Source organism: Leucopleurus acutus (genome assembly GCF_964270905.1).
Source record: "Leucopleurus acutus genome assembly, chromosome: 3".
Taxonomy (NCBI): Eukaryota; Metazoa; Chordata; class Mammalia; order Artiodactyla; family Delphinidae; genus Leucopleurus; species Leucopleurus acutus.
Genome location: NC_139145.1, coordinates 49,062,232 through 49,089,084, shown reverse-complemented (window position 1 = coordinate 49,089,084; position 26,853 = coordinate 49,062,232). Strand labels below are relative to the sequence as shown.

At 52.3% G+C, this 26,853-nt stretch overlaps 1 protein-coding gene across 2 annotated transcripts in view; it reads right to left on the bottom strand.

Annotated features, from left to right (window-relative positions):
- ANXA6 (annexin A6) overlaps window positions 1–26,421 on the bottom strand; it is a 52,348-nt gene extending 25,927 nt beyond the window's left edge. For both annotated transcript variants that reach the window (XM_082834869.1, XM_082834870.1), the window contains exons 1-13: window positions 26,342–26,421; window positions 16,918–16,961; window positions 11,205–11,295; window positions 10,363–10,457; window positions 9,404–9,517; window positions 8,345–8,435; window positions 7,340–7,419; window positions 5,294–5,350; window positions 4,386–4,479; window positions 3,861–3,956; window positions 3,173–3,231; window positions 1,790–1,912; window positions 310–368 (exon numbers count right to left, since the gene is read on the bottom strand). In XM_082834869.1, the coding sequence (XP_082690995.1) occupies window positions 310–368; window positions 1,790–1,912; window positions 3,173–3,231; window positions 3,861–3,956; window positions 4,386–4,479; window positions 5,294–5,350; window positions 7,340–7,419; window positions 8,345–8,435; window positions 9,404–9,517; window positions 10,363–10,457; window positions 11,205–11,295; window positions 16,918–16,935 (977 nt within the window). In that variant the 5' untranslated portion in view covers window positions 16,936–16,961; window positions 26,342–26,421. The remainder of the gene's footprint in view (window positions 1–309; window positions 369–1,789; window positions 1,913–3,172; window positions 3,232–3,860; window positions 3,957–4,385; window positions 4,480–5,293; window positions 5,351–7,339; window positions 7,420–8,344; window positions 8,436–9,403; window positions 9,518–10,362; window positions 10,458–11,204; window positions 11,296–16,917; window positions 16,962–26,341) is intronic.
- Window positions 26,422–26,853: the final 432 nt, after the last annotated feature.

The window sequence follows — 26,853 nt, the reverse complement described above, 5'->3', positions numbered from 1 at the left end:
GCAGGGCCTAGACCCTCATATTCTGATTCCTGGTCCACACCCCCAGGCTGATTTCCAAGTTCACAGGAGTAGACGTCTCCATGTATGGGAGACTACACTCATGTGCACATACATGGACATGCAGACTTTCACCTGTGTGGTGCTCTGACCTTCGGGGAATCCCCAAGCCCATCCAATCCATCATCCATCCATCCATCCACCCATCCATCCAGATGAGGCCAAGAGAATCCTGACCGGCCACGACTGCGGCCACGACTGCGGCCACGCCCGAGGCCCCGCCCTCCAGCCCTCGGCCAGGAGGTCACTTACTCATCATCTCCCCCACACAGCTTCAGCAGAGTCTTCTTGTACTCGCCAGAGGTGTCGTTCTGGGGAGAAAGACAGAGAAAGGTTACCTCTCACTCAGCCCTGGGATCCTCTCAGACAAGGAGGGGAGGTTCTCCCCCAAACAGGGGGAGGCTGTCCACGTATCCACAGCAGCCCTGACTCTCCTCCCGTCTGGAGGTGGCTGAGACCAAAAAGTGGTGTACTGGTAAGTAGTAACAACTGGCTCTCTGGGAAAAAAAGAAAAAAAAGCCCTGATTTGTAGCATTTGCCAATTTCCATGGTGTAAATACCTCCAATGGACAATTCCAAGCTACCGATATGCCTTTACTGAACGTGGAATTAAGAAGAGATGCCTTCCCCAGACAGCTGGCCTCAGCACACCCCTGCCACCAGATAAGCCCCAGCCGTGCTCTCCCACATGAAACAGTCCATAAAATAGGGCTCCCTGAGCAAAAACATTGGGAGTGCCGAAACCAAACAAACAAATGTACATTTGACAGACACGGCATAGTCTACATCCCTCCTGGAGCCTCGTAATGGACATACTAAAGTGAAGGCTGTGAGAAGCACTGAGGTAAAGAAGCTGACTTATCTTTGCTTATTCTACTTTTTCCCAAACGTTTTCCATGGGACATTTTTGCACACAATGCCTATACAATTCCTATTTAGAAATACACTTTGGGGGGCTTCCCTGGTGGCGCAGTGGTTAAGAATCCGCCTGCCAATACGGGGGACACGGGTTCGATCCCTGGTCCGGGAAGACCCCACATACCGTGGAGCAACTGAGCCCATGTGCCACAACTACTGAGCCCGTGTGCCTAGAGCCCGTGCTCCACAACAAGAGAAGCCACCGCAATGAGAAGCCCGAGCACCGCAACGAAGAGTAGCCCCCGCTCGCTGCAACTAGAGAAAGCCCGCACGCAGCAACGAAGACCCAACGCAACCAAAACTCAGTAAATCAATAAATCAATTTATAAAGAAAAAAAAAGAAACACACTTTGGGGAGCTCAGCTTGAACTCAGAAAGCTTTATCCCACTCACCTGAAACAAGGAGAGCTCAACCAGCTCTGCATCTGTCTCCTGTCTCCAGTCTCGTGGGCTGGACAGCCCAGAGTCATTGCCTGGCCCAGGGCCAACAGGTCCCAAATAAACCCTCCTTTGTGTTCTTCAGTGCCTCCTGCTGCCTTCAGGAGGCTGACCTCTCACTGCCCTAGGGATGGAGTCCTCAACCTGGATTCAACTTCATGCTCCTCATGGCCCCGCCCTGCCTTCCTCTAAAGAGGTGCCTCAGGTCTTACAAGCACCCTGGACACTTGCTCCTCTGCTGAGCTGCGTTAAATTTCCTGAAGGTGCCACAGGCTGAGGCTCCTGGAATCCCCATGAGATGCCCAACTTTCCAGGACAGTGCCTCTTCTCTTGGGAGAGCTCCTCAGCCCTCTCTGTACCCCCGTGAGCACCTCACCTTGATCATGCTGTACAGGGACTTTTCATATTTCGTCCGGAATATCTCCCGGACGTCGAGAATGTCCAGCTCACTGCGGGAGACCATGATGCGGATCAGGGTGTTGTCCCGAGTCCCCAGCCCCTGCAAGACAAGCGGGTTTGGGGGACAGGGAGTTGAGAGGGGGCTGGAGTGCTGACAGCCCCCAACTCAACTGAAAATACAACTTTTTGAGATAAAATGTTAAAGTTAAGAACGAAAGCAGCAAATTGCCAATCCCTCCAAAGCTCCCTGTGTGTCCCTCCTGCTTTTATCTCCTTCCTCCCCCACCTCATGTCATTCCCATCCTTGATACCCTCATAATTTTACCTAACTTTGTAACTCTAAGCAATACGTGGTTTAGGTTTGCACATTTTGGAACTCTGTAAATACACGCCTATGCATTTATTTGTCCATGATGTTCCTGATGGACACTGGGTTGTTTCTAGTTCTTTCATAACATGGACAACACTGCTATGAACGTTCTTATGAACACATCATACAGGCAAACGTCTCTGCGGGGCCCAGCTGTCCAGCTCACTCTGGCGCTGGAAGACAGAGGATGGGCTACAGGCCACTTGTCCTTGTGGGATGGCCATGCAGGGACTTTGGGCCTATGGCCTCTGGCAACAAATGATTCATTCAGCCTGGTGCACTGTGGGAATATCACCACTTTCTGTGTGTCATGTGTGTAAAGTCCTGGGAAGCACTACCCTCAGTACCTGGGTCTCAGGGATGAACATCACGAATCTTGGCAGAAAATGCCAAACTGTTTTTCACTTATTTACGTACATTGTATATAAACGTTCTGTTTAATAGTATTTAAAAAGCATGGGCTTCCGATTGGGATTGACATATACACACTACTATGTATAAAATAGATAACTAATAAGGACCTACTGTATAGCACAGGGAACTCTACTCAATACTCTGCAATGGCCTATATGGGAAAAGAAGCTAAAAATGAGCAGATGTATGTGTATGTATAACAGATTCACTTTGCTGTCCACCTGAAACTAACACAACAGTGTAAATCAACTATACTCCAATAAAAATTAAAAAAAAAAAAAAAGCATGGGCTTCCAACCCAGCTGGTTAGCTGGATCGGCTGGACAGGATGTCACTGCACCCTCTGATCAATCATGAGGACAGGGCAGGTATTGGGTGGACGGGTGTGTGACCAGGCAGCACTCCAGGCTCTGGAGCTCACCTGGGACCAAGTGGCATCACGTTGTCCCGTGGTCAACGCCTTGAACACTCGCTTTGGCCGGCGGACCCCAAGGATTTGTCAGACTCCCAACAGTCCTGTGGAGGTGTGCAGAGCCCCCATCCCCCTACCTCATTCACATCAACCCCACCACGCACCTTCATGGCCTTGAAGAGCCTTTCAGCAAAATACTCTGGGGTGCTCCGGACGCACTTCACTGGGAAGAGGGAGGAAGAGGTAGTTACTCTGGCTGCCTCGGAAGGACGAAGGGGTGGCCCGAGCCCTTTTTTGTTTCCGTTCCTTGGGGGTCACCAAGTTCAAACCTGGGAAGAACCTGGTTCCTGAAAAGCCGCAGTCCTAGAGCACCCCAGACCCACCACTTTTATCACAAACCCAGGGGACAGAGAAATCAGAAAATGGGCCTGTTGTAATGTGGGGAGTGTACTGCAAGGACCCCCTTCCACTTTCTAGTCCTTCGGGGTTTCACAGGGAACCGGGTCAGGTGGGGAAGCATCTGGGATGGGGCTGGGAAAGTTAGTTCCTCAACAGAAAGGTACCAGCTGAACCTCTGGATCTTGCTGGCAGAGCGGGCTAGAACCTGACTACTTTAAATAGGGTTGGTGGGGGATAGCTCTGGGCAAGATGAGGGCTGGGCCGTAGCTCTCCCCCAAGAAACACATACACACAACCTACCCCAGGCTCAGACATACTGACTCTTGAAATATCTGGCTTGCAAACAGACAATCTGGTTTTCTCCTTCCCACCTCCATACCATACAATTCCCTGTTCCTGTGTCAGAATCCCTGAATCCCTCAAAGGCCCCAGGAATGCAATGTCAGGACGTACCCACAGCAAGCATCAGCTTCTCAAAGTCCCCGGACAGCTCCCCTCGGATGCTGGCTTCGATCGGCTTCCCCGTGGTCTTCAGATACTCATCAAACACTGAGTCCGACAGACAGAAAGGGGTGTCAAGAGTACCCCCATAACACTGGAAGGAATGGGGACTTAAGAAGGGGAGGCATAGTGGCCAGGACCAGAGTGCCACCATGAAGGTAGGGCTGGCACCTAGGGAGGGGTCAGGGAGGTCGTGCACATCACCGGCCACCATGCAGCCTTGCTGCGTCTGCTGTGAGGGACTGTGTACCCCTCCTGCTCCAACATGAAGACAGGACTGGTACTGAGATGGAGGGGCTGAACATCCTGTTAAGGCCTCTCATGAGGGCCTATACAAACCACCAACTAATAAAATCAAGACTGGTGTTTGGGTTGTGGATGGGGCAGCTATCATGCTCCCTTAGCAGAAAAGGAAACGAGAAAGGGACTCTTGGCATAACTCGAAGGGGGCAGCGGTAGGTCTTCTCTGGCGCTTACCCAACCGAAGGTGCTGCTTGCTACGATTTCCCAAAATGTAAATGAACTGGGCTTCATCTGTTCCCCATTTCAGTTCCCCTGCCTCATACAGGTCCTGAAGGGGAAGAGGTGAGACTTAACTAAAAGAGGAAACCGCAGGAGACAGAACTCACCAGCCAAGCCACTCAGAACTGCTGCCAGATCCCTGAACATGCCATTAATTGGTAGCCTCAGGACATTTGCATATTCTCCCTTTCTTTCTGGGGAAACTCCTACTCAAACTTCAGGGCCCCGATTAAATGTCCCATTTGTTCTCAAAGCACTTCCTGATGTCCCTAGGCAGAGTTCTCTTTCCTTCCCTCTCTCTTCTAGGCTTCCTGTTTCTTTATAGCTTTGATCTAGAGTATATTATAATAGTTATATGCCTTGCTTCCCACTATGACATGGGCTCCTCAAGAACAGGAATTATGTCTTACATTCTCTGTATCTACTGCTGCAGTGTTACTGGCACATAGTGGGGGCTCAAAACACCTGGAATGTATGGTATATCCACAGGGAGGGTGTTTGTGTGATTAATATATGCCTGTCTCCCCAGTACTGTCCAACTTTGTTCATTTAGGATTCCCCAACGCTTGGCAGAATGCCTGGCATAGTAAGTGTTCAATAAATATTAATTAACTGAATGAATAAATGAACAAATGATGAAAAGCTCCAAAATACATCTCACCAACTTTACATACTGTGTACCTTTGAAAGCTAACTTAAGTCCTTTCTTCCACAAAGCACTGTATAAATGATGGCTGTGAGTCAGTTATTTCTGGCATCTGATGCAAATTACTCTGCCTCCAGCCCTTCCCTGCATGCCCAACCTCTCCCCTCTCTCAGGGCTGCCTCGCTGTGCCCGGGGGCCTCCACTGGTGCTGATTTACCTGGACGTCCTGCTGCACCAGGTCCTCGCTCACTACATCATCCTCCTCCCTGGTTCCCTGGGCAGAAAGACAAGGAACACATGGTTCAGATACCAGAGCCAGGACAAAGCCTGGATGCCAGTGGTAGAGACAGGGAGGACTGGGAAAACCGTGGTGGCCCAGAGTGTCCAGGAGAAGAGACTCACAGCAGCCACTGGATCAAGACCACAGCACCTGGGAATTCCCTGGGCGGTCCAGTGGTTATGATCCGAGCTCTCACTGCTGAGGGCCCGGGTTCAATCCCCGGTTGTGGAACTAAAATCCCATATGCCACGCAGTGCAGCCAAAAAAAAAAAGAAAAAGAAAAAAAAAGACCACGGCATCTATTTTGCAGCAAATCATAGGGCCCCTCCCACTGGCTTCTCCCTCATCCTTGGAGCTTGGACCAAACAGAGGAGTCCTGAGAATAACCAAGGTCTTCCTAGGTGCCTCCACCCCAGAGGAAGCCTTGTACTGAGAACAGCTCTGAGGATAGGACTCCTGCCACAAGTCCTGGCATGGCCCACGAGGCCATCCAACAACATCACAGGGGTCAAAAGTCTGCATATTTGCATTCTGTTAGGGGCTCCCATATCTTAAGCCAAGGAATTCACCAATGAGGATCTGAGACTGGGGGCCTGAGATCTGAGCTCACAAGCTGTGAAGGCACCAAATGCTATTTGTGTTCCTGTCACTCCACCTACGCCCTGCGCCCCATCAGACAGAGGGGGATACTCACAGGGGCCAGGGGCCAGCATACCGGGCTCCTAGTTATGTGGGCAGAGGTCAAGCCTGTGCTTATCTCCTGTTCCCCCTGAACTGTGCATTTCACGATCTCAAACCCCCTGGTTCTCTTTGGGAGCGAGCCTAAGGAGACAGAGCCGGTACGCTTACAATCCGTGCCATGTAACCGCCTGCTAGATGTTAGATATTGAGGAGGCCACATCTTTGACTCCAAGATACAGGCTGGCACGCTCCTGTCCGGAACATGAGCTTTGAAAATGGGGGCAAAGGCCACGCTTTCCCACTCTTGAAGATCATCTCCTGATAATTCCGCAGCTGCTTAATACCGAATGAGGGTAGTTATGGTAACAAGAGGAAAAGAACTGGGAGCAGCTGCTGTAAGATGAGGGGAGGGAGGGCAATGAAAGAAACAAAGAGGTGGCTTTATATATAAACCTTCCTAAAAGGTTGGTCCTTGGAGCTGGACTTGAGATACCTCAATGCCTGTTCCCAAGGGGCTGAGCAGGGAAAGGAGAAGCAGCAGGGTGGGATGTGTACTCCAGCCACTGCAGTCGTGCAGAATGCAGGCCTGCTGTTGCCAGAGCTTTCGATTATTCAAAAGAATCTAGAGATCTGGTTTTGGACCAAAATCTCCCTAGTTTTAAATGTTAGCAACTAACTCAAAGTGTTTTTTTAAAAAAAACGTATGTGGGGGGAAATGAACAAAGGAAGAAACCCAACTTGGGCAGGCAGAACTCAGCCACGGACACCAGTGTGCAGCATCTTTACGCTCTTTTTTATGTCATCCGTGGGTGGGAGGGAATAGCAGGGCTTGGCTATGGGGGAATGCCACGCAGGCAGCTCCAGAGATGCTATGACTCCGCTGGCGCCCCTGCTGGTGAGCTCAGGTAGGTGCAGCGGCTGGGGAAGCCATGGCAGGAGCGAGGCCGGAGAGGAGGGGGAAGGGGTACATGTGGAGAGAGGAAGGAGGACACAGGAGCACAAGAGAGACAGGGTATGTGAAAAGAAATGCAGGTCACCTGCCTGTGCAAGCCACGGGGGACAGAATAGACCCTGGACGCTCAGATTCCACACCCAGGTGAGCCAGAGAGAAACCATCTCAAGTTTGAGGATAAGATGGGCAGAGGGAGGGGGGAGGCCACAAAACACCAAGGAGGACTTTACATGTGATGAACCACCAAGGAGGCCCTCACGGGCCACCCTGTTTGGGAAAACAGGGAGAAGGTGCTCACAGCCCCCTGCACCCTGGCAGAGAGCTCGGGGAGGGCCCCAAGGTGGACCAACCTGCAGCAGGACCACGAGCATCTTCTGGAAGTGACCAGAGGTGTCCCCAATGACGTCAGCCTCCAGGTCTCGCTCGTAGGCTGCGGGGAAGGAACACAAGCTCTAGTCCCATCCCCAGGACACCCCAGGAAACCAGGATAAAAGCCCCTGCTGCCCCTAAAATGATCAAATATTTGTTACAAATCCCAGTCTCCGTGACAGCCATGGCAAGACCCAGGGTGTATTTTCACAGTTCTCTGTACTGACCCATGATGTGATGAGATGGAATCTGCCCACGTCTCTCTATCCCCACCTGCGCTGTCCTACCCCAGACACCGTCGTCGCTCACCTGGAGAGTGGCTACGGCCTTCTGACTGTTCTCTCTGCTTCTCCAATCCACAGCAACATGGGTGACTGTCTTAAAGCCCACATTCATCGTGGGCGCCTCTGTTTCCCACTGGGCTTGAAATAAACACTGTCTCTCTCTCTTGGCCTACACGGCCCTGTGTAATCCGGTCCTGCCCTAGGCTCTAGGCTCACGCTGGATACCAGGCTTATTCTGCTCAAGGGCCTTTGGTCTTGCCATTCCCTCTCCTGGGTCTTCTTCCCCACTCTGTGTACAACTGGATCCTTCTCATTTCCTCCCAAGACAGGCTTCCCTGACCACCTGTCTGAAGCACGTCCTCCCCAGTTAAAGTCGGATGCTTGTTCTCTGTTTGTTTCTTTCATAACACTTCACCACAACAAGTCACCGTCATGTTTATTTGTTTACCTGTTTATTATCTGTATCCCTCATTACCTCGTTAATCTATAAGCTCTCAGGCAGGAACTATACGGATGCCCACCGCCATATCCTGAGAACCTAGCACACTGCCCAGCACAGAGCAGGTACTTATTGGATGGATGGACAGAACAGAGGGAAGGAGAAAAAAAAGGTGAATGGGTAGAGTCTTAGGGTCCCTACTCTTGTGATCACCTTCATTATGCACCTGAAAAACCCTGAATGGCCCCTCCTGCTCTTCTCACCATCTTTGTACGCTGCCACCAGCTGGTGGATCTGCTCGTTGGTCCGCGAAGCCAAGATCTCAATGAGGCACTTCTCATCGGTACCAATGCCCTGGGAAAGGGGAAGGGGAATGTGAGTCAAGGGTTGGGATGGGAGGCCACCAGCCCCGAGATGGGAACCTGGGGTGGTCAGAGCAAGGAAACCCGCAGCACTCAGGGTGCCCCTAACACAGCTCTTAGGCAGCTGCTGCAGCTGCTGCCCTGAGACAGGGTTCTAGTGCCACCTCTGCCTGAAGCTGGCTTTGTGACTGCTCACTAAAAAAACTTTATCTTTCTGCACCTCTCTTTTCTCATCTATAAAATGGAGATGATACTAGTTGCTCTACTGAACTCACAGGAAGAATGAGAAGGTGATAACCTCGTACATGGTTACGTTTATTAGTTAGAAACAAATTCATGTTTACTAGCTCATCTGAGGCAAAGATCATAGCACTTTATAAACTGTAAAGTGCTAAGTACACTCGAGGGCATTTGGTCTCCCGCCGCTTGGTGGGGAGAGACTTTCTACCTCCACTAGCCTGGGCTGCCCCTCAGATCCTGAACACACCTCCTCAGCCGCTGCTGCCCTTTCCTCTCCAGCCCACTCTGATCAAACCAAATCCTCTCCAGGCTCTGGGCCCAGCTCGATCCTCTCACCTTCTGTGACGCCCTCTCCAGCCACCCCGAGCCCAGGGCCTGTCCTCATGACCTCCTTTAACATGCCCTTGCCCTTTGGGTGTTGGACACAATCTGTCTCCACTTCCCTGTGTCCTGCTTCCTCGGGACTGTAAGCTGCTGGGGTGGGCGTGTGGGCCAAGGGCCCCATTTCATAGGGTGGGCCTCACACCGACACCTGTCCCACCTCTGTCCACCTGGAAGAGACCGTGGCGCCCCTCTGGGATAGGATTTGGGCAAGCTGCCTCCAAGCAGGTCACACACGCAGGGTGGGTGCAGGGCTCAAGGAACGCTTGCTGGAGAGGTTGGAATCTCCCATTAACCACGCCCCCAACCCTCACACATGCGCAGACCCACGCTGCATACCGAGATGGCGTCTTTAATTTCTTTGGCATCACTATAGGCAGGTGGCCTCATGAGACCCACAATCAGTCGTTCAAACTTCCCTGTCAGCTCGTACTTCAAGTCTGCAATGAGGTCCTGGTTGCGGGGCAGAGGGAGGAGGAGATAGAAGAGCAGTTATAATGATAAGGATTACATTTAATGAGCACTTACTCTGTACAGGCACTGGACTAAGTAATCTCACTTAATCCCCATTCGTGGAGGTACATACTATCATCAGCCTTCAGAAATGGGTTTAGAGACATCAGGTAACCTCCCCAGAGGCACGCAGCTAGCAAGTGGCAGGATTCAAGTCCACAGCAGTGTGCCTCTTCCCCGCCGTTGTCTGTTTATTTGTTCACTGTGTGTCTCTCCCACGGTCCGTGAGTCCATAGGGTTAACACCCTCAGGTCTTATTCACCTGTGTAGCCCTAACCCCTAACACAGTGCCCAGCGTAAAGGAGGTGCTCTAAATGTTCCCGTGGCTGAATGGCCCCTGCCTGAGAGAAGAAAAAAGGAGGGGACTTCCCTGGTGGCGCAGTGGTTGAGAATCCGCCTGCCAATGCAGGGGACACAAGTTTGATCCCTGGTCCAGGAAGATCCCACCTGCCACGGAGCAACTAAGCGCCACAACTACTGAGCCTGCGCTCTAGAGCCCGTGCGCCACAACTACTGAGCCCACGCGCCCGCAACTACCTAAGCCCTTGCTCCGCAACAAGAAGCCACTGCAATGAGACGCCCACGCACCGCGATGAAGAGTAGCCCGCGCACAGCAACAAAGACCCAACACAGCCAAAAAAAAAGAAAAAGAAAAAAGGAGGGCGGAAGTGCCAGCACAGAGGCTGACCTGGAGTAAAATACTCAGAAAAGGCCCTGAACACACAGGTGAATGAAATCATTCACCACCACCCCCATCCCACCCGCCCTCTGGTTGCCATGGTTACCTTGCCATAGAGGGACTTGTAGTTCTGGCAGATCTCCTGCCTCTGCCTGTTGCTCCGGGAAGTAATCAGCTCCAGTATGGCCTCCTTGTCACTGCCTAGAAGAGGGGAGGCACCCGTCACCCTACCCCAACCTGCCTCCAGGAAGCCCACCAGGGCTGTTCCCTGCAAGTCCTCAGCATCAGCCTTCTGCTCACGTGAGGCAGTGACGTTGGAGGGGGGAATCTATGGGGACCTGACAAGCCACCGCTGAGAGAGATCCTAGCACATGTAGCATCTGAGCTCAGAGGGCCCGTGATCTAGCTCATCACACGGATAAGGAAACTGAGGCCCAGAAAGGAGCAACAACTCACCCGAGGTCTTCTAATGAGCCTGGCTTAGAAAAACCCAGGTGTCCTAACGCCCAGGACAGGGTTATTTCAGTGATAGGGAAAAGAAAAGAGAATAAGCAGCAAATTCAGGGTAGTGCTTACCCCCAAGAGAAAAGAGTGATGCTATCAGGAGGGCGACCCTCCTCCTGAGGGTCCTTCCTCCTCCATGATGCTATCATGGAGGGCGACCCACCATGGAGGTTTCAACTATATGAGGAAGTAAGTGCTATTTCTCAAGTTGGGTGGCAGGTCTATGGGTAAAGTTTCTCCTACTCTTTAGATCTTTTTATTCGAATAGTTCATTATAAAATTATAATAATAAAAAGAGGAGACCAAAGAATGACCGAGTACGTCTCACCATCCCACCCCACCGCCCACCAAAAGGGCTATCCTTTTGGTATGGGGACACCCTCAAGCCCAGTTGAATCCCGCTTCTCTTCCTGAGGGCCCCACTCCTGGGGGCCGAGCACCCACCGAAGCCCTTCATGGCGTTGTACAGAGTCTCGGCATCCTGGCTGGGGTCAAAGTCAGGGAAGTCGTGAATGGAGCCGCGGTACTTGGCGCCCTGTGGAGAGAAGAGCAGAGGGTGAGGTGCTGGCCCTGAACGGGGTTCCCTGGCCACAGGATACAGGTCCCCGCTGTCCCTAAAATGATCAGATATTTGCTACAAATCCCAAAACTCAGCCTCCATAATGGCCACGGCAAGACCCAGGGGTGTATTTTCACAGTTCTCTGAAGAGACCCGGGACGTGGTGAGATGGAATCTGCCCACTTCTCTCTATCCCCACCTGCACTGTCCTACCCCAGACACCGTCGTCGCTCACCTGGAGCGTGGCTGAGCTCCCTGTCCCTAAAATGGAGCGCTGGCTACAGAAAGCCCGGGCAAGGGTACGGAGGACTCTCCCTGTACCTCCTGCCACCGCCTGCCCCAAGGGTGGTACCATTTCCCCACAGGAGGAGCGCTCGGCCAAGCCCCCGGCTCTGCACCACTTTCCCAGGAACCGGGAGAGATAAAACCCAGACTGAGTGCAGGGGGTGGGAATGATTCCTGCAAAAGTAACCAGAGCTCCACATATGTCTATGTAAAAAGCCCTTTCACCTCCACGAGTGTGATTTTTTTAGTATCTTGTAAACGCTTCAGATGATCTCTATCATGGAAACAAAGAAACCAAGCCCCACAAAGGGAAGCCACTTGCTGGGGTCACACAGAACCCACACCTCTCTCCAGTTCCTCTTTGCTCTCTAGCTCCAGAAACCTTGCAGCTGCCAGCTTCTGAGGGTGGGGTCCTGGCCCAGGGTGGGGGGCCCAGAGCCACCCTCAGAATCAACACCCAGATGAGGTGCTGCTCTTCTGGGCCCAGTAAACTGAGCCATGAACTGGCATCTGAGGACAAGCTGGCTGGGTCCTTGGGACAAAGGCGGGGAGAGGCAGAGCCAGAGAATCTTAGACATCGAAGCTGAATGCACAATGGGCTGGTTCACAGAGAAGTCAGATATGGGTCAGCCCTGGGGCCCCGGAGAGCAGCGAGAGCTGGGATAGCCGTGGATACCAGAGCCCAGGGCACTAAGCACACAGTGCAGTGACAGGGCACTTAGCCTGTGCCAGGTCCGATGTGAGGGGCCGAAGATTCAGGGAGAAAGAAGACCCGAGCCTGACTTTCATGAGCTTCTGACCCAGTGGAGGAGAGAGACTAGAACACAAATTAGCATAGAGCTCGTAATAAATACCCCACCCAGTGGAGGAGAGAGACTAGAACACAAATTAGCATAGAGCTCGTAATAAATACCCCACGACAGAGGCAAAGCGACTTGGGAAAACAGTGGAGGGCAATTCCAGGTGCATGAGGGAACCAGGACAGGCTGCATGGGAGGGGCAGGGTGGCTCGCATAACTGTGCCTAGAGCAGTAAGAAGTGCACGGCAGCAAATGAGCCTCCGACCACCTCCTGTGTCTCCCGGCACCTGCACTGCAGGACCCGGCCTGGCATTTGAACGCTCTGTTGGTTTATGTCAGCCTGTTGCTGGCTCCTCCAAGGTATGCATGCGTGGGTGCAGGGTTGCTATTTAAAGTTCTGGCAGGGAGGATGACCAGAAAGGGAAACGGCCCTCTTCCCGCCACCCGTGAATCCCCTGCAACCTGATCACACCGCTGGGCAGAGAAAGAAAGAGTGACACACGCCAGATACCCAGACCAGAAAAGAGATACTCCCTTTAGAAAGCTCCACGCGTATCTGTCTTGATGTATTCCCAGCAGCTAGCTCAAGGCTTGCCACAACTAGGCACCATTTGTTTCCTAGGTGGATAGGTGTACGGGCAGACACAGGACTGTGAACATACCCTGAGCAATCAAAGAAGACTTCCTGGAGGAGAAGGCTAAGCTGAGCCCTAAAGGATGAGCAACAGCTGGCCCAAGGGGTAGGGGAGGGAAGGAAAAGGCTTCATACAGAGAAACAGCATGGCAAAGGCCTGGCGCCAAGAGCATACAAGAACAGTCAGGAAAGCAAGCCCAGATTCTTCAGGGCTCTTGCGGATGCCCAAAGTTGCCAAGATCGTGGGATTGTAAGTGGGCAGGAGGGAGGGAGGAGGAGAGGGGAAGGATGGAAGCGGAGCCCCCAGGAAGAAGGGAAGAGGTCCCAGCAGTAAGCTGACGCCTTCTCTCCTGCTTCTGCTCCCCCCTCTTCCCTCCTCACCCAGTGCAGTGGTTGAGGCAGCATTTGGGGCAGAGGCTGCAGCTGAAAGATGAGGCCATGCCATGCTGGAGGACAGGAAGTCCAACTGCTGACACAAGTCCCGATCAAAACGCTCCCTTAGGGCTTCCCTGGTGGCGCAGTGGTTGAGAGTCCGCCTGCCGATGCAGGGGACATGGGTTCGTGCCCCGGTCCGGGAAGATCCCATATGCCGCAGAGCGGCTGGGCCCGTGAGCCATGGCCGCTGAGCCTGCGCGTCCGCAACGGGAGAAAACGCTCCCCTTAGAGGCGGGCTTGGCCAGCTGCAAGTCGGTCTCTCTCCCATGTGGCTCTTTGCACAACAATAGTAAGTAGCCCGTCAGACTAGTTATCCCAGCACCCTGCAGGATCACAGCCACGGGGAGAGGGCGGTGCAGGGGGGCCCCAGCGCTGGTCACATTTAGAGATGCAGGGACAGTCCTTCAAATCACCCAGGTTTCCCATCATTGGTCATTCTCACACCAACCTGGTGAATTTACATCTCCCAGTGCCACCTGCACAGCTGTCCCCACTTCTCCACCTCACCCTGACCGCCTGCCACTCCTCTGGCACACAGGTTCCTGGCCTCAAGTACCGGCGAGGGGAGGGGAGAGAAGAGGAGAAAGGACTTTCTACCCTGAAATATTCAGCAGGCCCCAGTGCCAGCTGGTGAGCAGCCTGGACCCCAGGCTCCACCCAGGCTGCTGCTAGAGCAGGAGTCCCGAGGCCGCTCGGGAACCTAAGCCACATGAGTCAGAGAGGTGGCTGCCCCACCAGGACTCCACCTGGAGCAGGCCCGACCCAGGCCTCCCACCAACACCTGCCACTCTCGCCCTGTCCCCTCACATTCACGTCAAACCCAGAACATCCCTGTGAAATGACGGCCACAGAGCCATGCCTCTGGGCCTTTCTATGACACCACACTATTTCTTTATGACTTTGGGCCTCAGTGTCCCCCCTTCTGGAAGGACAGAGGGAGAACTGACACAGAGATCACAGTAGAAGTAACTGGGGGCGGCCTGGACCAGAGAAAAGAGGGAGTGGCTTGTTCTGTGCCTCTGTGTGTGTGTGTGTGTGTGTACACGTGTGTGCACGCATGTGTGTGTTGGGAAGGGGTGCACAGGAGCAGAGTTGGGGTGCTAATAATTGGGAGCACTAGACACAAACTTCAGCTCAGTGGAAGGAAGACCTTTCTCACTCTTCCCTAGCACAGGCAGTACCCGACTGATCCAACTTCGATTATTCGAAAAGTGATACACTTTCAGTAGAAACTGTACTTCGAATTGTACATTTTGATCTTTTCCTGGGCTTGCGATATGCTGTAGGGTCCTCTCTCACGATGCTGGGCAGCAGGGGCAAGCCGCAGCTCCCAGGCAGCCACGTGACCACGAGGGTGGTCATCGAATACACTGACGGCGATTCTGTACCCAACCATTCTGGCTTGCACGTTAAGTACCGTATTCAATACATTACATGAGATATTCAACACTTTAGTATGAAATAGGCTGTGTGTTAGATGACTTAGCCCAACAGTAGGCTCCTGTAAGAGTTCTGAGCACAGTTAAGGTAGATGAGGCTAAGCTCTGACGGTCAGTGGGGTCGGTGGATTAAATGCATTTTCAACGCATGATGTTTTCAACTAACCATGGGTTTACTGGGAGGTAACCCCACTGCAGGTCAAGGAAGACCTGTATTGTCTTCAGCCACCTTCTTCTTTCCCCCGACCCTTGCACTCCAAGCATCCAAATTGCTTTTACTGCCCTGCACACATGTTCTCTCCCCTCTGCCCCTCTGTTCCAGCATCCCCTCTACCTAAAGCACTCTCAGCTCCCTTGCTCTTCCTCAAGTAGCTCTCTCCAGGCAACTTTTCCTATTTCCTCAACCTGCGTGCCCCCAGAGCTCCTTTACTGCTCCCACTAGAGCATTAGCACTGTGCATGGGGGCTCCAACGCATCCCATAGGATAAGGGACGCCCTAAGGCTCTGCCATCCTAGGACTCTTGCTTGTAGGATGTCTGTGGCTGCTGGTCCGTGGCGACAAGAAAGCACAGGTCAGCTAGGCAGACAGCAGGGTCTGGGAGCACTGGTGCAGGAGTCCAAAGATATGTGCCCTAGGTCCTGGCCACCCTGGTCTCCCAGGACCTGATCTGTCCACTTGGGTCATCCAGAACCCTGCAATTCGAATGCCTCTCAGGAAGTAACTCTGGGATGATTACTCATGGGAAATGGGTAGCAACAACAACTACGCCTTGGATCTTTGTCTATAACCACTAGCACTCTCTCCTGGTCAGAGAGGCCACTTGTGCAAAGTGTGCTCCTCAGAGGCCGACAGGGAGGCCACGGCTAAGACTTTTTTGAGTACTGATCCTACATCATATAACACACTGTGCTCTTCAAACATTGTGAATAGACATCCTTAAGGCCCTTGTTCATTGGGTGGCAAGTCCTGAAGATGGGGACAAAGTTTAGCTATCACTGAGCTCAATCACCTCCTAATGGAAACTGGGGCCACAGAGAAGGTAAAGAACTCACCCAAGATCACACAGCTCCTGTATTATGTCTGTGGCCAATAGCTCTACGATTGACATGAGGGACCAAAGGGGCCAAGTCAGGGGTCCCTTTGTTTTATTCTCCCTTTTCAACCCCACTGTTGCAGTGACCACGTCTTTTTCTCTAAGGCCAGCCAACAGGGCAAACCCTGGCCCAGAGCAACACCTAGCTCTGACCAAGGACGGAACCTAATCCTGGCCACACACAGGAGTAAAAGCTTTGATACACCTCAAATTCCACAGCCCAGCAAAGCGCTCAGACAGCATGAAAGACTGGTGTCTCCCAAGCCAGGGAAACTTAATCCCAGATGCATGTGACAGAGAGGACCCAAATCCACCTCCAGAGCAGAGAGGACCCTCTCTAATGCTTTTGCCTATCCAGTATCCATCTCCCTTCCTGGGGGAACCACTCTTGGGCCAGGCAGTTCAGGTGGGACCAGCTCTACCACCTGGATCCAAGTTACCCAGGCCCAGTCAATGAAAACCAAACCCAAGACTTTCCCTGGAATCGTTTGGTATAAATTATGTTGTATCCTGCACGCCGCCCAGGAAGCAGAATGGAAGCCTAGAGCTGCTGCTGATGGCTAGTATGAATAATTAAGGAAGAATGTGTCCAAGAATGAAGCCACCCAGAGGAGGCCCAGTTCACGGAGGCAGGATCCTGACAATATCACATGGGCCCCTGGATCCAGCCAGACCTGAAGCCCTGGGCTTCTCAGTCATGTGAGCCAATACACCTCCTTTCTGCTTAGGATGCTGTGTGTTGTCATCGGTCACTTGCATCTGAAAGAGCTGTGACTTATATAATAGGAGCAAGCAAAGCCTGAGAACCTCTCCAGCTCTTTTGTAACTGAAGGTACCAGGGATCTGTGCTGCAGGCACAGTGAGAAGCCCAGGCCCAGGGGAAGGACTATAGGAGGGGAAAGCCTCCTTACCTGTGCTAGCTTGGCCATGGTCTCGAGTTCTGCAGCAGACAACACTGTGGAGAAAAAAGAATTGCCATGAGATTCCTCTGCACTCTGATTCCCTCCATTCTTTCCCCTAAATTTCCTCAGCCTCATTCCCTTCAAGGGAGAGTGTGCTCCCGCAGCTGTTTTCCAGCTGCCTCCAGCCCTTCAGGTTAAATCACACCCAAAGACCCAGCTCAGGGCCAGGTGCAGTTTTTGGAGGATAATGGATGGACTAGCCAGTGTCCAGATGCTCACAGCAGGATGGGAAAGACTCTTGGAACCAGGAGAACTTGAAAGAGGGAAAGGGCACGACCACTAACCAGCACGACGCCTCCAGGCCACGCAGGGCACTTTCCCAGATGCTGTCTCACTTAATCCTCACAGCAATCCTTCCTGGAGTCAAATTCCCCTTTCTTATAGAGGAGGAAACTGAGGATGGGGGTTCAGGGAGGTTAAATAATTTGCCCAAGATCATACATCTTAAAACTGAATTCACTATATATGAAATAAACAAGGACCTACTGCATAGCACAGGGAATTATATTCAATATCTTGTGATAACATAAAATGGAAAAGAATCTGAAAAAGCTGAATCACTCTGCTGTACACCTGAAACTAACACAACATTGTAAATCAACTATACTTAAATTAAAAAGAGACCCTGGGGCTTCCCTGGTGGCGCAGTGGTTGAGAGTCCGCCTGCCGATGCAGGGGACACGGGTTCATGCCCCGGTCCGGGAAGATCCCACATGCCGTGGAGCAGCTGGGCCCGTGAGCCATGGCCGCTGAGCCTGCGCGTCCGGAGCCTGTGCTCCGCAACGGGAGAGGCCACAACAGTGAGAGGCCTGCGTACCGCCAAAAAAAAAAAAAAAAAAAAAAAAAGACCCTGAATTCAACAAAGTCTAGATCCCAGGGTCCATGCCATCTGCACCATGCATGCTCTCTTTCCAAGTCACCAAGAACAGTTCCAGAATTCGGGGCTTAACAGTCTGTAGATGGGCACCCTCAAGGGGCTCTGGGTCACCTGTTGCAAATATCTGACGGGCTATGGTTTCTTTAGCATCTACTCCTATAAGGCACTGCTCTGGGCACTGAGGATATACCAGTAAATAAAAGAGACTTTCTAAAACATGTGCTTTGCTGGAGCTTCCTCTATAATGGGGAAGGATAACAAACATATGATAAAAACTAAGGAGAAAAGATGAAGCTTGGTTGGGAGAGAGTGACAAGGGGTGTGATCTCAGGTGGAGTGGCCAGAGGCCTCATGAACCACATGGCTACCTGAAGGCAGTGAGGTCAGTGTGGCTGATACAGCGGCAGGGAGTGGGGTGGGGACACTGGTAAGACGTGGCATCAAGGGACCAGTGCCTAAGGCCACTATAAAGACTTGGGTTTTTCTCTGATGGGACAGATCATGGGTGAGGGTGGGCAACTGAACAAACAGGACACACGACCTCACTGAAAGGGGTGTCAGGACACAGGGTCTGCAGTGAAGGAATAAGAAACAAAGATATCTTATCTAAAAAGAAAGGTAAAAAGGGACATTGCTGCTTTGGAAAGGGGTTAGAGAAGGGGGAGCGGGGGAGCTACTGAGCACTCTCTGCAGGAGGGCAGAGATGGAAGAGCCACAATCTTCTTGGGATGTGAGGAGAAAGAAGGACCAGTGCTGTCCAGTGTAGTCAGGGCTGCACGGTTTGATCTTTTTAAACCATGTCTACGTATTACTTTTTTAAAGTAAAAATAACAAACTCTATCAGACTTATATCCAGTAAGAGCTACAAGGAACTGAACCAGAACAGAGGGTAGAAACAAAGGAGATGCGTAACCTCAGTGTTTTCCAGTTCTTCACATACCATCACCCCTACGCCACCCCACCCCGCCAAAAAAAAAAAAAAACAACAACACTGAGGGGAAATCAGCCCCTGATCTCAGCCCATAATCCTGCTCTCTCACTCTGGGGCCACAGGAGACATGTGACACAGCAGGGAGAACACAGGTTTGGAGTCAGACAGACAGACCTGGATTCAAGTCTGTTTTGTCCCTTACCAGCTATGTGACCTTGGATACGTTGCTCATCTCTGAATTCAAGCTTATCTTAAGTACAGAACTGGGGCTTTCCCCTTTCTGCCTTGGAGAGTTGGAGGATGAGACCCAACTTATGTCAAGGCCAGGCCAGAGATGTAAATGGTGGCATTCAGTGTGCTAGGGGGACATTCTGAGGACAGGGCTTTGTCATGTTTACCCATGTGTCCCCACTGCCTGAATACAAGTCCCCCAAACTACAGTCAGCAGACAGATGTGAGATGATGGGCTTGGGAGTGAAGAGCAGAGGGCAGTGATCTGCCTGTAACCGCAGCGAGCTGACAGCAGACCTTGAGGAAACCCTGCTGTTTCCCTGACAACCAGGGGCCCTTTGGTGCAAACTTGAGCTCTCCTCAGGAAATAGAAACTCCCCTGAGGGGGAGCAGGAACCCACATCTACCCTAGGGTCTGGCCAGGAGCCAGCTCTGGGTTTCCCCAGGTCTGGGGGATGGTATGGGCAAAATACATGTGACACAGCAGGGAGAACATAGGTTTGGAGGGAGCTCCAGGGCCGGCAGAGAAAAAGGGACTGCATGAGGCCCAGGAAGTCAGCTGAGGCCCGTCACCTGCACCTCCAGCCTCGAAGCATTTTCCTTTGGCCTTGTTGCTGGAAACTTCAGCTGCTGGCGGCAGCCCAGGCCCATCTGGACGGCTCAGAGGAGGAGCCTCCAAGTCTTTGGGAAAATACTCTCAGCTCTGAGAGCAGTTTATATGTGCCTCTTGTGAGTGCACGTCTTGTGTATACATGGAAAGCAAACTTCCAGAACTAGATGTTCTGATTGCAGTTCAGGGGGGCCAGGCTCCCACAGCCCCTCCTCTGAGGTTTCAGGGAAGCTCTGGAGCTAATCACAGAGGCGCCATCTACCCTGGCTTTACGAGGGGCTCTGATCCCTCCCAGGGCGACCCAGACCACACTTCCCAGGTTGCCTGAATAAATGTTTTATATCCAATGTTTCAGAACCCCAGAGGGCCCTTAACAATTACTTCCAAGCCCCTCACTTTCTAGATGAAGTAAAGGCATCTCAGGGAGGATAAGTGACTTGCCAGGCCCAGACAATGGCTCACATCCCTGCATCCCACCCCCGGGTAATAACACGCTGGGACGTTAGGAAGAGGCCGAAGGAAAAGACCCAGGTTCTGGTTCCCAGCCTGCCCCTCTGTAACCACAGACAAGCCAGGTTGTCTCTCTAGACCTCAGTTTCTTCATCTGCACAATGTGGATAATATCACTCCCTCCTTGGGAAAAGCCAGAGTGGATGTGAGAGGCTTTTGTAGGTATCAACCAGGGATTTTCACAGCAAAATCTCAGAATAACAGTCCTAGGAGAGTTCTCCCCCAAGGCCACAGGACTCCTCTCTATCCCCACCCCACCCCCAATAGGCAAGTTTCACCATCTTGGTTGAAATAGCTTCTCAAGACTGGCAGGTATGGCCACTATACACCAGTGTCTCTCTCCTCTCAGGAACCCTGAATCTCTTTGGACCTGGATTTCCATGAAGGCTCATCATGGAAGATCATTCCAGAAACCCATTTTCCAGAAACCCATTCAACGATAGAGCTGATGGTGGCCTTGTGCTGCTGTGGCCACCTCCTGCCTCAGTCCTTTAGGCTGCAAGCAATCAGGACTCGCTCCAGAAGGAACACCCTGGGGTAGAGAATACCAGGGCTGGCTCAACCACCACTGCCTAACTATAGCATTGGGGAAACCGAGAGCCAGACAGAAGGTCTTGTCCAAGTCCTGCAGAAGGACTGAGTCACAGCTCTGCTCCCCACCAATTAGTAATTTTGTAAGTTACCTAAATATGAATCTCAATTTCCACATCTACAAGATGCATATGAAGTCCCAAACATTTACAAAGGAGGCAGGGTGGCATTGTAATAAAGAATGTGGGCTTTGTAGTCATGGCCTGAGTTCAAATCCTGACTGCTCATGACCTTGGGGGAGTTACATCATTTCTCTCTGACTCGGTTTCTTCATCTCAGAAATGATAATCTCATAAGGTTTTTGTGAAAATTCAATGAAGTAAGGCAGGTAAAATACTTAGCATGGTCAGGTTCAGAGTAGATGTTTAATAAGTGGTAGCTTCTGTTATCACAATCACCGTTATTAGAGCAGTGGTCTCCAAAGTGGGGTACTGGGCACAGTGATCCATTGGGGTGCAGAATGAGAATATTACAACTTTCTAAATTGATCTTGCCCTTTCATGTTCCATTGTTGATGTTCGCTATACATACATAAAGTTAAAGATACGTATTAGGGCTGATACAAGTACACAATCAAGAGTTTGGACTTGGGACTTCCCTGGTGGTACAGGGGTTAAGACTCCGCACTCCCAATGCAGGGGGCCCGGGTTCGATCCCTGGTCAGGGAACTAGATCCCACATGCATGCCACAACTAAGAGTTCACATGATGCAACTAAGGAGCCCGCCTGCCGCAACCAAAAAAAAAAAAAAAGTTTGGACTCGATGGAATGAAGCAGAGGAAGGAGAAGAAAGAGGGGAGAAGAAACACCGGCATAAGAAAAAGCATTTCTGTTCTCAAGACGTAGCCTGTGGGCTTTGGTGGAACAGAGCGTACTTCTGAGAGGAGAGAGGAGATGTTGAGTAGTAGGGGGTGAGATCAGGTGTGGAGGGTAAGGGCAAATTGAGAAAAATTTTATAACCTGGAAGATCATGCAAAAAACAATCACCCAGACCCCTGCGCCCCAGGAGTGCCGGAGGGACTCTGCCCACTCATCTCCAAGGGCCCCCCTTCGATGCAGGCCCTCTGAGCTCCGCACTCACGGCCGCTGACACTCGTCCTGATTTGTCTGCCTTCGCCTTCCACCTCTTCACCCACTACCACACCCTCTCCCCCCTAAACCAGGAATCTCTTCCACTGGCATTTTCTAACCAGCCTTCTAGCAACAAAACCAATGCCTTTTCAATTCTGGCTTTATTAATACCACCTGGGGAGTTTTTCGAACTTACCAACACATAAGGCCACCCCCAGAGATTCAACAGGCCAGGGATGAAGCCTGGGCTTTGGTAATTTTTGAAAACTTTCCTAGGTGATTCTGCTAACTTTTCTAGGAAGCCAGGAGGGATTTCTCCCACCTCTGAACCACAGTGTGACTCTAAAACCATCTACTCGTGAGTGGCTTGCGTCAACCGTTGTGGATTTATCATTCCTCAATTAGATGGAGGCTGCTTGTCTCCAAGGTATTGTGAGAAGAAAAAAAAATCTGTAAAAATGCACGATAATTCTTAGAGACATGCTCATTCTGTCCCATCTGATAAAGGTTCAGTGGACTTCCCTTCCCTTCCCCCACCTCTGGTGGAAAAACAAGTTTGCCTCCATTTGTACATTCCTTTCAATATAAAGGCATCTGCTGATTCTCTTCTGAGCTGGTTCTAACATCTGCCTGGTCCAGTCACTGATTATTGAGTAGAATAAAATCTTTAGCACATGATCATTTTTATATCTGAGGAATGATTTTACCTTTTCTTTAAAATTATTGTATATGCTTCCTTAATGTACCCTTACTACTAAGTGTGGTTCATAAGGATTGTTGAGTGAAAGGTACTGAGTGGTTTTCAGGCTTTCTTTAGTGACTCCCTTGAAAAATCATAGAATAAAAAGGAATCACCTTGCCTACTGGTTTTCAGACTCGTTAAACAGCCAGGAGAGGAAATAACTTGAGGGGTCAAGTAACTTGCCCAGCTCATAAAGCAAGCTAGTGATTAAGCAGAGGCTCACTTTTCAAAACCTATTTATTGAGCGCCTCCTGCATGCCCATTGGCAGGAGTTGGGGGTAGAAGAGACAATGAGACAGACGAATCTCCCACCCCACGAAGCTGACAAATTTTTGTGCAGTGATCTGCAAATTTTTTTGACCCTATACACCGCCAGTAACTAAGGAAAAAAAATGATCATTCATCATGATAAACAAACATATACATTTTTAAGCATAAGATTAAAAGCATATATAATAAGAAGTCTAAGTTTCTTCCGGCATCCCAGAAAATCATCTTAGTGCCTCCCAGGTTGTATGTACCCCCCTTTGGAGGCCCCTGGCCTACAAAATCTAGATCCTTCCCTTTCCCCTTTTCTGATGGCTCCTCCCGCAGTCTGCAGGGAGACACCAAAGACCAGCCCCTCCGCCCTCCAGGACCTGCCTTTAATGAAGCCAGAGTAAATGCCATTCCTGGCCCTGTGCCCGGGCACACCCCCCAGCTCACAGCACTAGGGTTTCTTAGAGAGCAGAGTCTTTCCCTCTCCTGACCCAGAATCATTGATCCGCAGGCAGGATAAGGCCCCAGGATATGGTCCAGGGGCCCCGGGTTTGGAGTTGGACTGGCCTGGGTTGGAATGCTCAGGTCACTTTTGTGAGAGATAGCAAAGCATAGTGTCTCCCAGTACAGAGGCAGGAGCCAGACTGCCTGAGATCAGAGCCTGACCTGTTATTTAGGAGCTGTGTGGCCTTGGGCACATCCTTAACCTCAAATGTAAAATGGGGGATAAAAATTATGCTCACCTCAGAAGAGTTGTGGTGAGCGTGAAAAGAATTAAGACATATCTAGTGCTCAGAAGACGCCCTGGCACACAGGACACCCTAGGTAAGTGTTAATATTCTTTCTACCCTAAACTTTTGAGGGCTGAGTTTCCACATCTGCAAAACGGGCGTGGTAACAACATCTAACATAGGGTTCAGCCTAGGCCTGGTGAGTTAGAAGCGTTCAATAAATAATAAAAATGACTGTTTTACTATTATTTACGGGGACACCCATTTTGCAGATGAGGAACCTGAGGCTCGGATCACCTGCTTTCTCAAGCACTACACCCTTCTGTGGCACCACACCACAGAGCACTCGATTCTCTGGGCAGGGCACTCTACAGTTTACAAGGCACTTTTTCACATCTCCCATCTTATAATCTCATGAGGGGGCTATCAACCTCATCCTCATTTTACAGGCGGGGGATCTGAGGCTCCAAGAACCCAAGGACAGGCACTCCTCCTTAGCCAGTCTGGGGGTGGGGTGAGTGGGGAGGGTCCTCAACCCCAGGAGGAAAGGGAGTATGGCTGGATTCCAAACCAAGAAGTTTAAAAGGATGAATAAAGGCACCCTCACCCAAGACTTCCTCTCCTCTTTTGAGAGGGAGGTAGACGGACATGCTTGCTCGAAAAATCAGGGTAGAGACCACATCCTGTGCTTTGTCCCCACCCAGGAAGCATCTTAGAGGGGTTGGGTGGGGTGAGGCTGGTGACACTACTGGACCTCCCTGGAAAATTCTAGAATGGCCATGAAGAAAAGCCGGGCAACTCCAACCCATTTTACCAGCTGGGTGCCCTGGGCACAGCTCTTGTCCCTCTAGAGAGGCAGGCACTAAGGCTCAGAGGGGTAGGCGTGTCCCCGGGGCTCCAGGTGGCTAGTGGCAGGGCAGAGGCTGGGACTGGGTGTGGCTGGAGCCTGGTGGCCCAGGGCTCCCTCTGGGTGCTGCAGTGCAGATGGTCCAGACGCTGGCGGCTACCCAACACTGCAGAGCTCCCCGAACCTGTCCCAGGAACAAGCCCCAAGAGGCCAGGTCCCCGACTTCCCAGGGACAGCCCCCTCCTCTGCACATTCACATCCACAGTCTGCCCCAGCAACAGCTGTGACCCTTACCCAGAAACCACAAATATTTTCTGTATCCCAGCAGCCCGCGCCTCGGGAACAAGGAGTGGAAGGCAGAGAAAGATGTCTGAGTGAATGTCACAGCTGCATAGGGGGATAGAGGCCTCTGCCCCACCCTACTCCCACCATCCTAAATCTTAGAACAGTTGAATTCTAGAACACCAGCGCTGCAAGGGGCAGCCAGTTCAGCAGACTTCACCACAGAATGCTAACTGAAGCACAGAGAAGGAAGGGGCTTGCCCAAGGACCCCTGGCTCCTGGAACTGTGACCCAGCTTTCCACCGGCCCCTAGGCCAGTGCCCTCTGCCATGGCACAGGGCCTGCCAGCCAGAGGGGCAGGGTCCATGGCAGCTGAAGCTGCGCAGTCATTCACCTCCAAAGGGAGGGCTAAGCAGGTCACGATATCCCATTTGGGTCAGTGGGGCGGGCAATTTAAGGTGTGCTTTGGGTAGAGGGGAGAAGGGGAAGTGAGGGAAAAGGGCAGACCAGGGAAACCAGAGTTATTTTACAAACCCAGAAGCCGTATGTCCAAATTTGGAATTGTCGGGGAAGACCCATCAGAGTTTAGAGAAAAGGAGGGGGAGGGAGGAAGCAAAGGGTGGATCCTCCCAAAGGACCCCCACCCCCACCCCATCCCCTTGCACGGCCTAGCTGGGTAGGCCAGGCTTCCCAGGCCTGTAGTCAAGACTTCCAAACCTGTAATCATTCCTTGCAGCTGACAGATAAATCAATTTTCACAGCCATTGTTTCCTCTGAGAGGCTGGGTTTATCAGCTCTGGACTTGGGGAAGGAAACTGAGGCTCAGACAGGGAAAGCTACGGATTCAAGGTCACACGGCACGTTGTTGGTGGAGCTGGGATTCCGACTCAAGGTATTTCACGCCCATGCTCGCATCTGCGGAGTCATCTGAAGCCCCCAAGCTTTGGAAAGGCCGAAACTGGGCTGAGGGGGCGCAGGAAGAAGGGTGGGGCCTCTGGCCCATCACAAGGCCCCTGGAGCCCAGCTGGAGTCTCCTTTAGAGGCGAGGAGTGGCCCCAAGAGGGCGGGAGGGTCCACTGGGGCCCTGAGGTGTGGACAGCCGGTCCCCCATCAGTCTGCACACAAAGAGCCCTGCCCCAACGACCACCATTTCAGGTGCAGCGCAGGGTCCGACTCTTCTTGCCCTCAGTCTTCGGCTTCAGCTACACCCTTCCCTGCGGGTCCGTCCCCTGTCCAGCTGTCTCCAACCCCGGGCCTTCAGAGTCGCTTTAGTCCCGCAAAGCACGGCCAGCAGCTTGCGTGGCCCCGGCCCAGGTGCCCCCCCGCCCCTCCACCACACCCTCTGCAGAGCCGGCCCTCCCCTCGCCTCGCCTCCCCTCGCCTCCCTTCCCTTCCCCTCCTTTCTCTTCCCTTCCCTCCCGCCCGCCGTCCGCCTCTGCTTCCCCGCCTGCGGCAGTGGATTTGCTCCACTATGCTGCGCAGACGCGCCCTGCCCGCGACCCACTCGGGTTCCCGCGCCCTCGGGTTCCCGGTCCCCGCGGCCTCCACCTCCCGCGCCCCTCCCCGGAGCCGGCGGCAGGCGCGGGTCAGCGATGACTGGGCATTTATGGCTCGCCCCCCGCATCCCTGAAGCCCGCCGGAAGGGGTGGGGGTCCACTGGAGCGATCCCGTCTCCTACCTCAACCTACTCACCGCGCGGCGGAAGCCTCCTGTAGCGGACGGACAGACGAGCAGGCGGACGCGGAGCTCGCTGGGTCAGAGCCCGTTAGCAGCAGCAGCCGCAGCGCAGGGGCGGGCCGGGAGAACAGTCCTCGGCTCCCGGGCCGGACACGTGGCGCGCGGGGCCCAATCGGGCTCGTCCCACCTCCCCCCCTCCCCGCCGACCCCACCCCCCACCCGCCAGCCCCCGCCAAGTTCATTCGCTCCTGGAATCTTAGAATGTCACCAGCCGGGAGGGGCCTCGCCAGGAAAAACTCCGTCTCTCCTCAGACCCCAGACCTGCGACCTGAAGAGGGGAGGAGGATTTGGCCAAGGTCACTCGGCCGTTCAGGGCTGGAAGTCAAAGCTCCCGACTCCAGTTCTGGACACTGTCCCCAAATTCCTACTGCTCACCAAAGATTTGTTGAGAAACAGAACCTTGAGGCTTGATAAAATTAAAGCCAAGCACTTAACCTGCCTGATCAGATTCTGTCCCTCCACAGCCC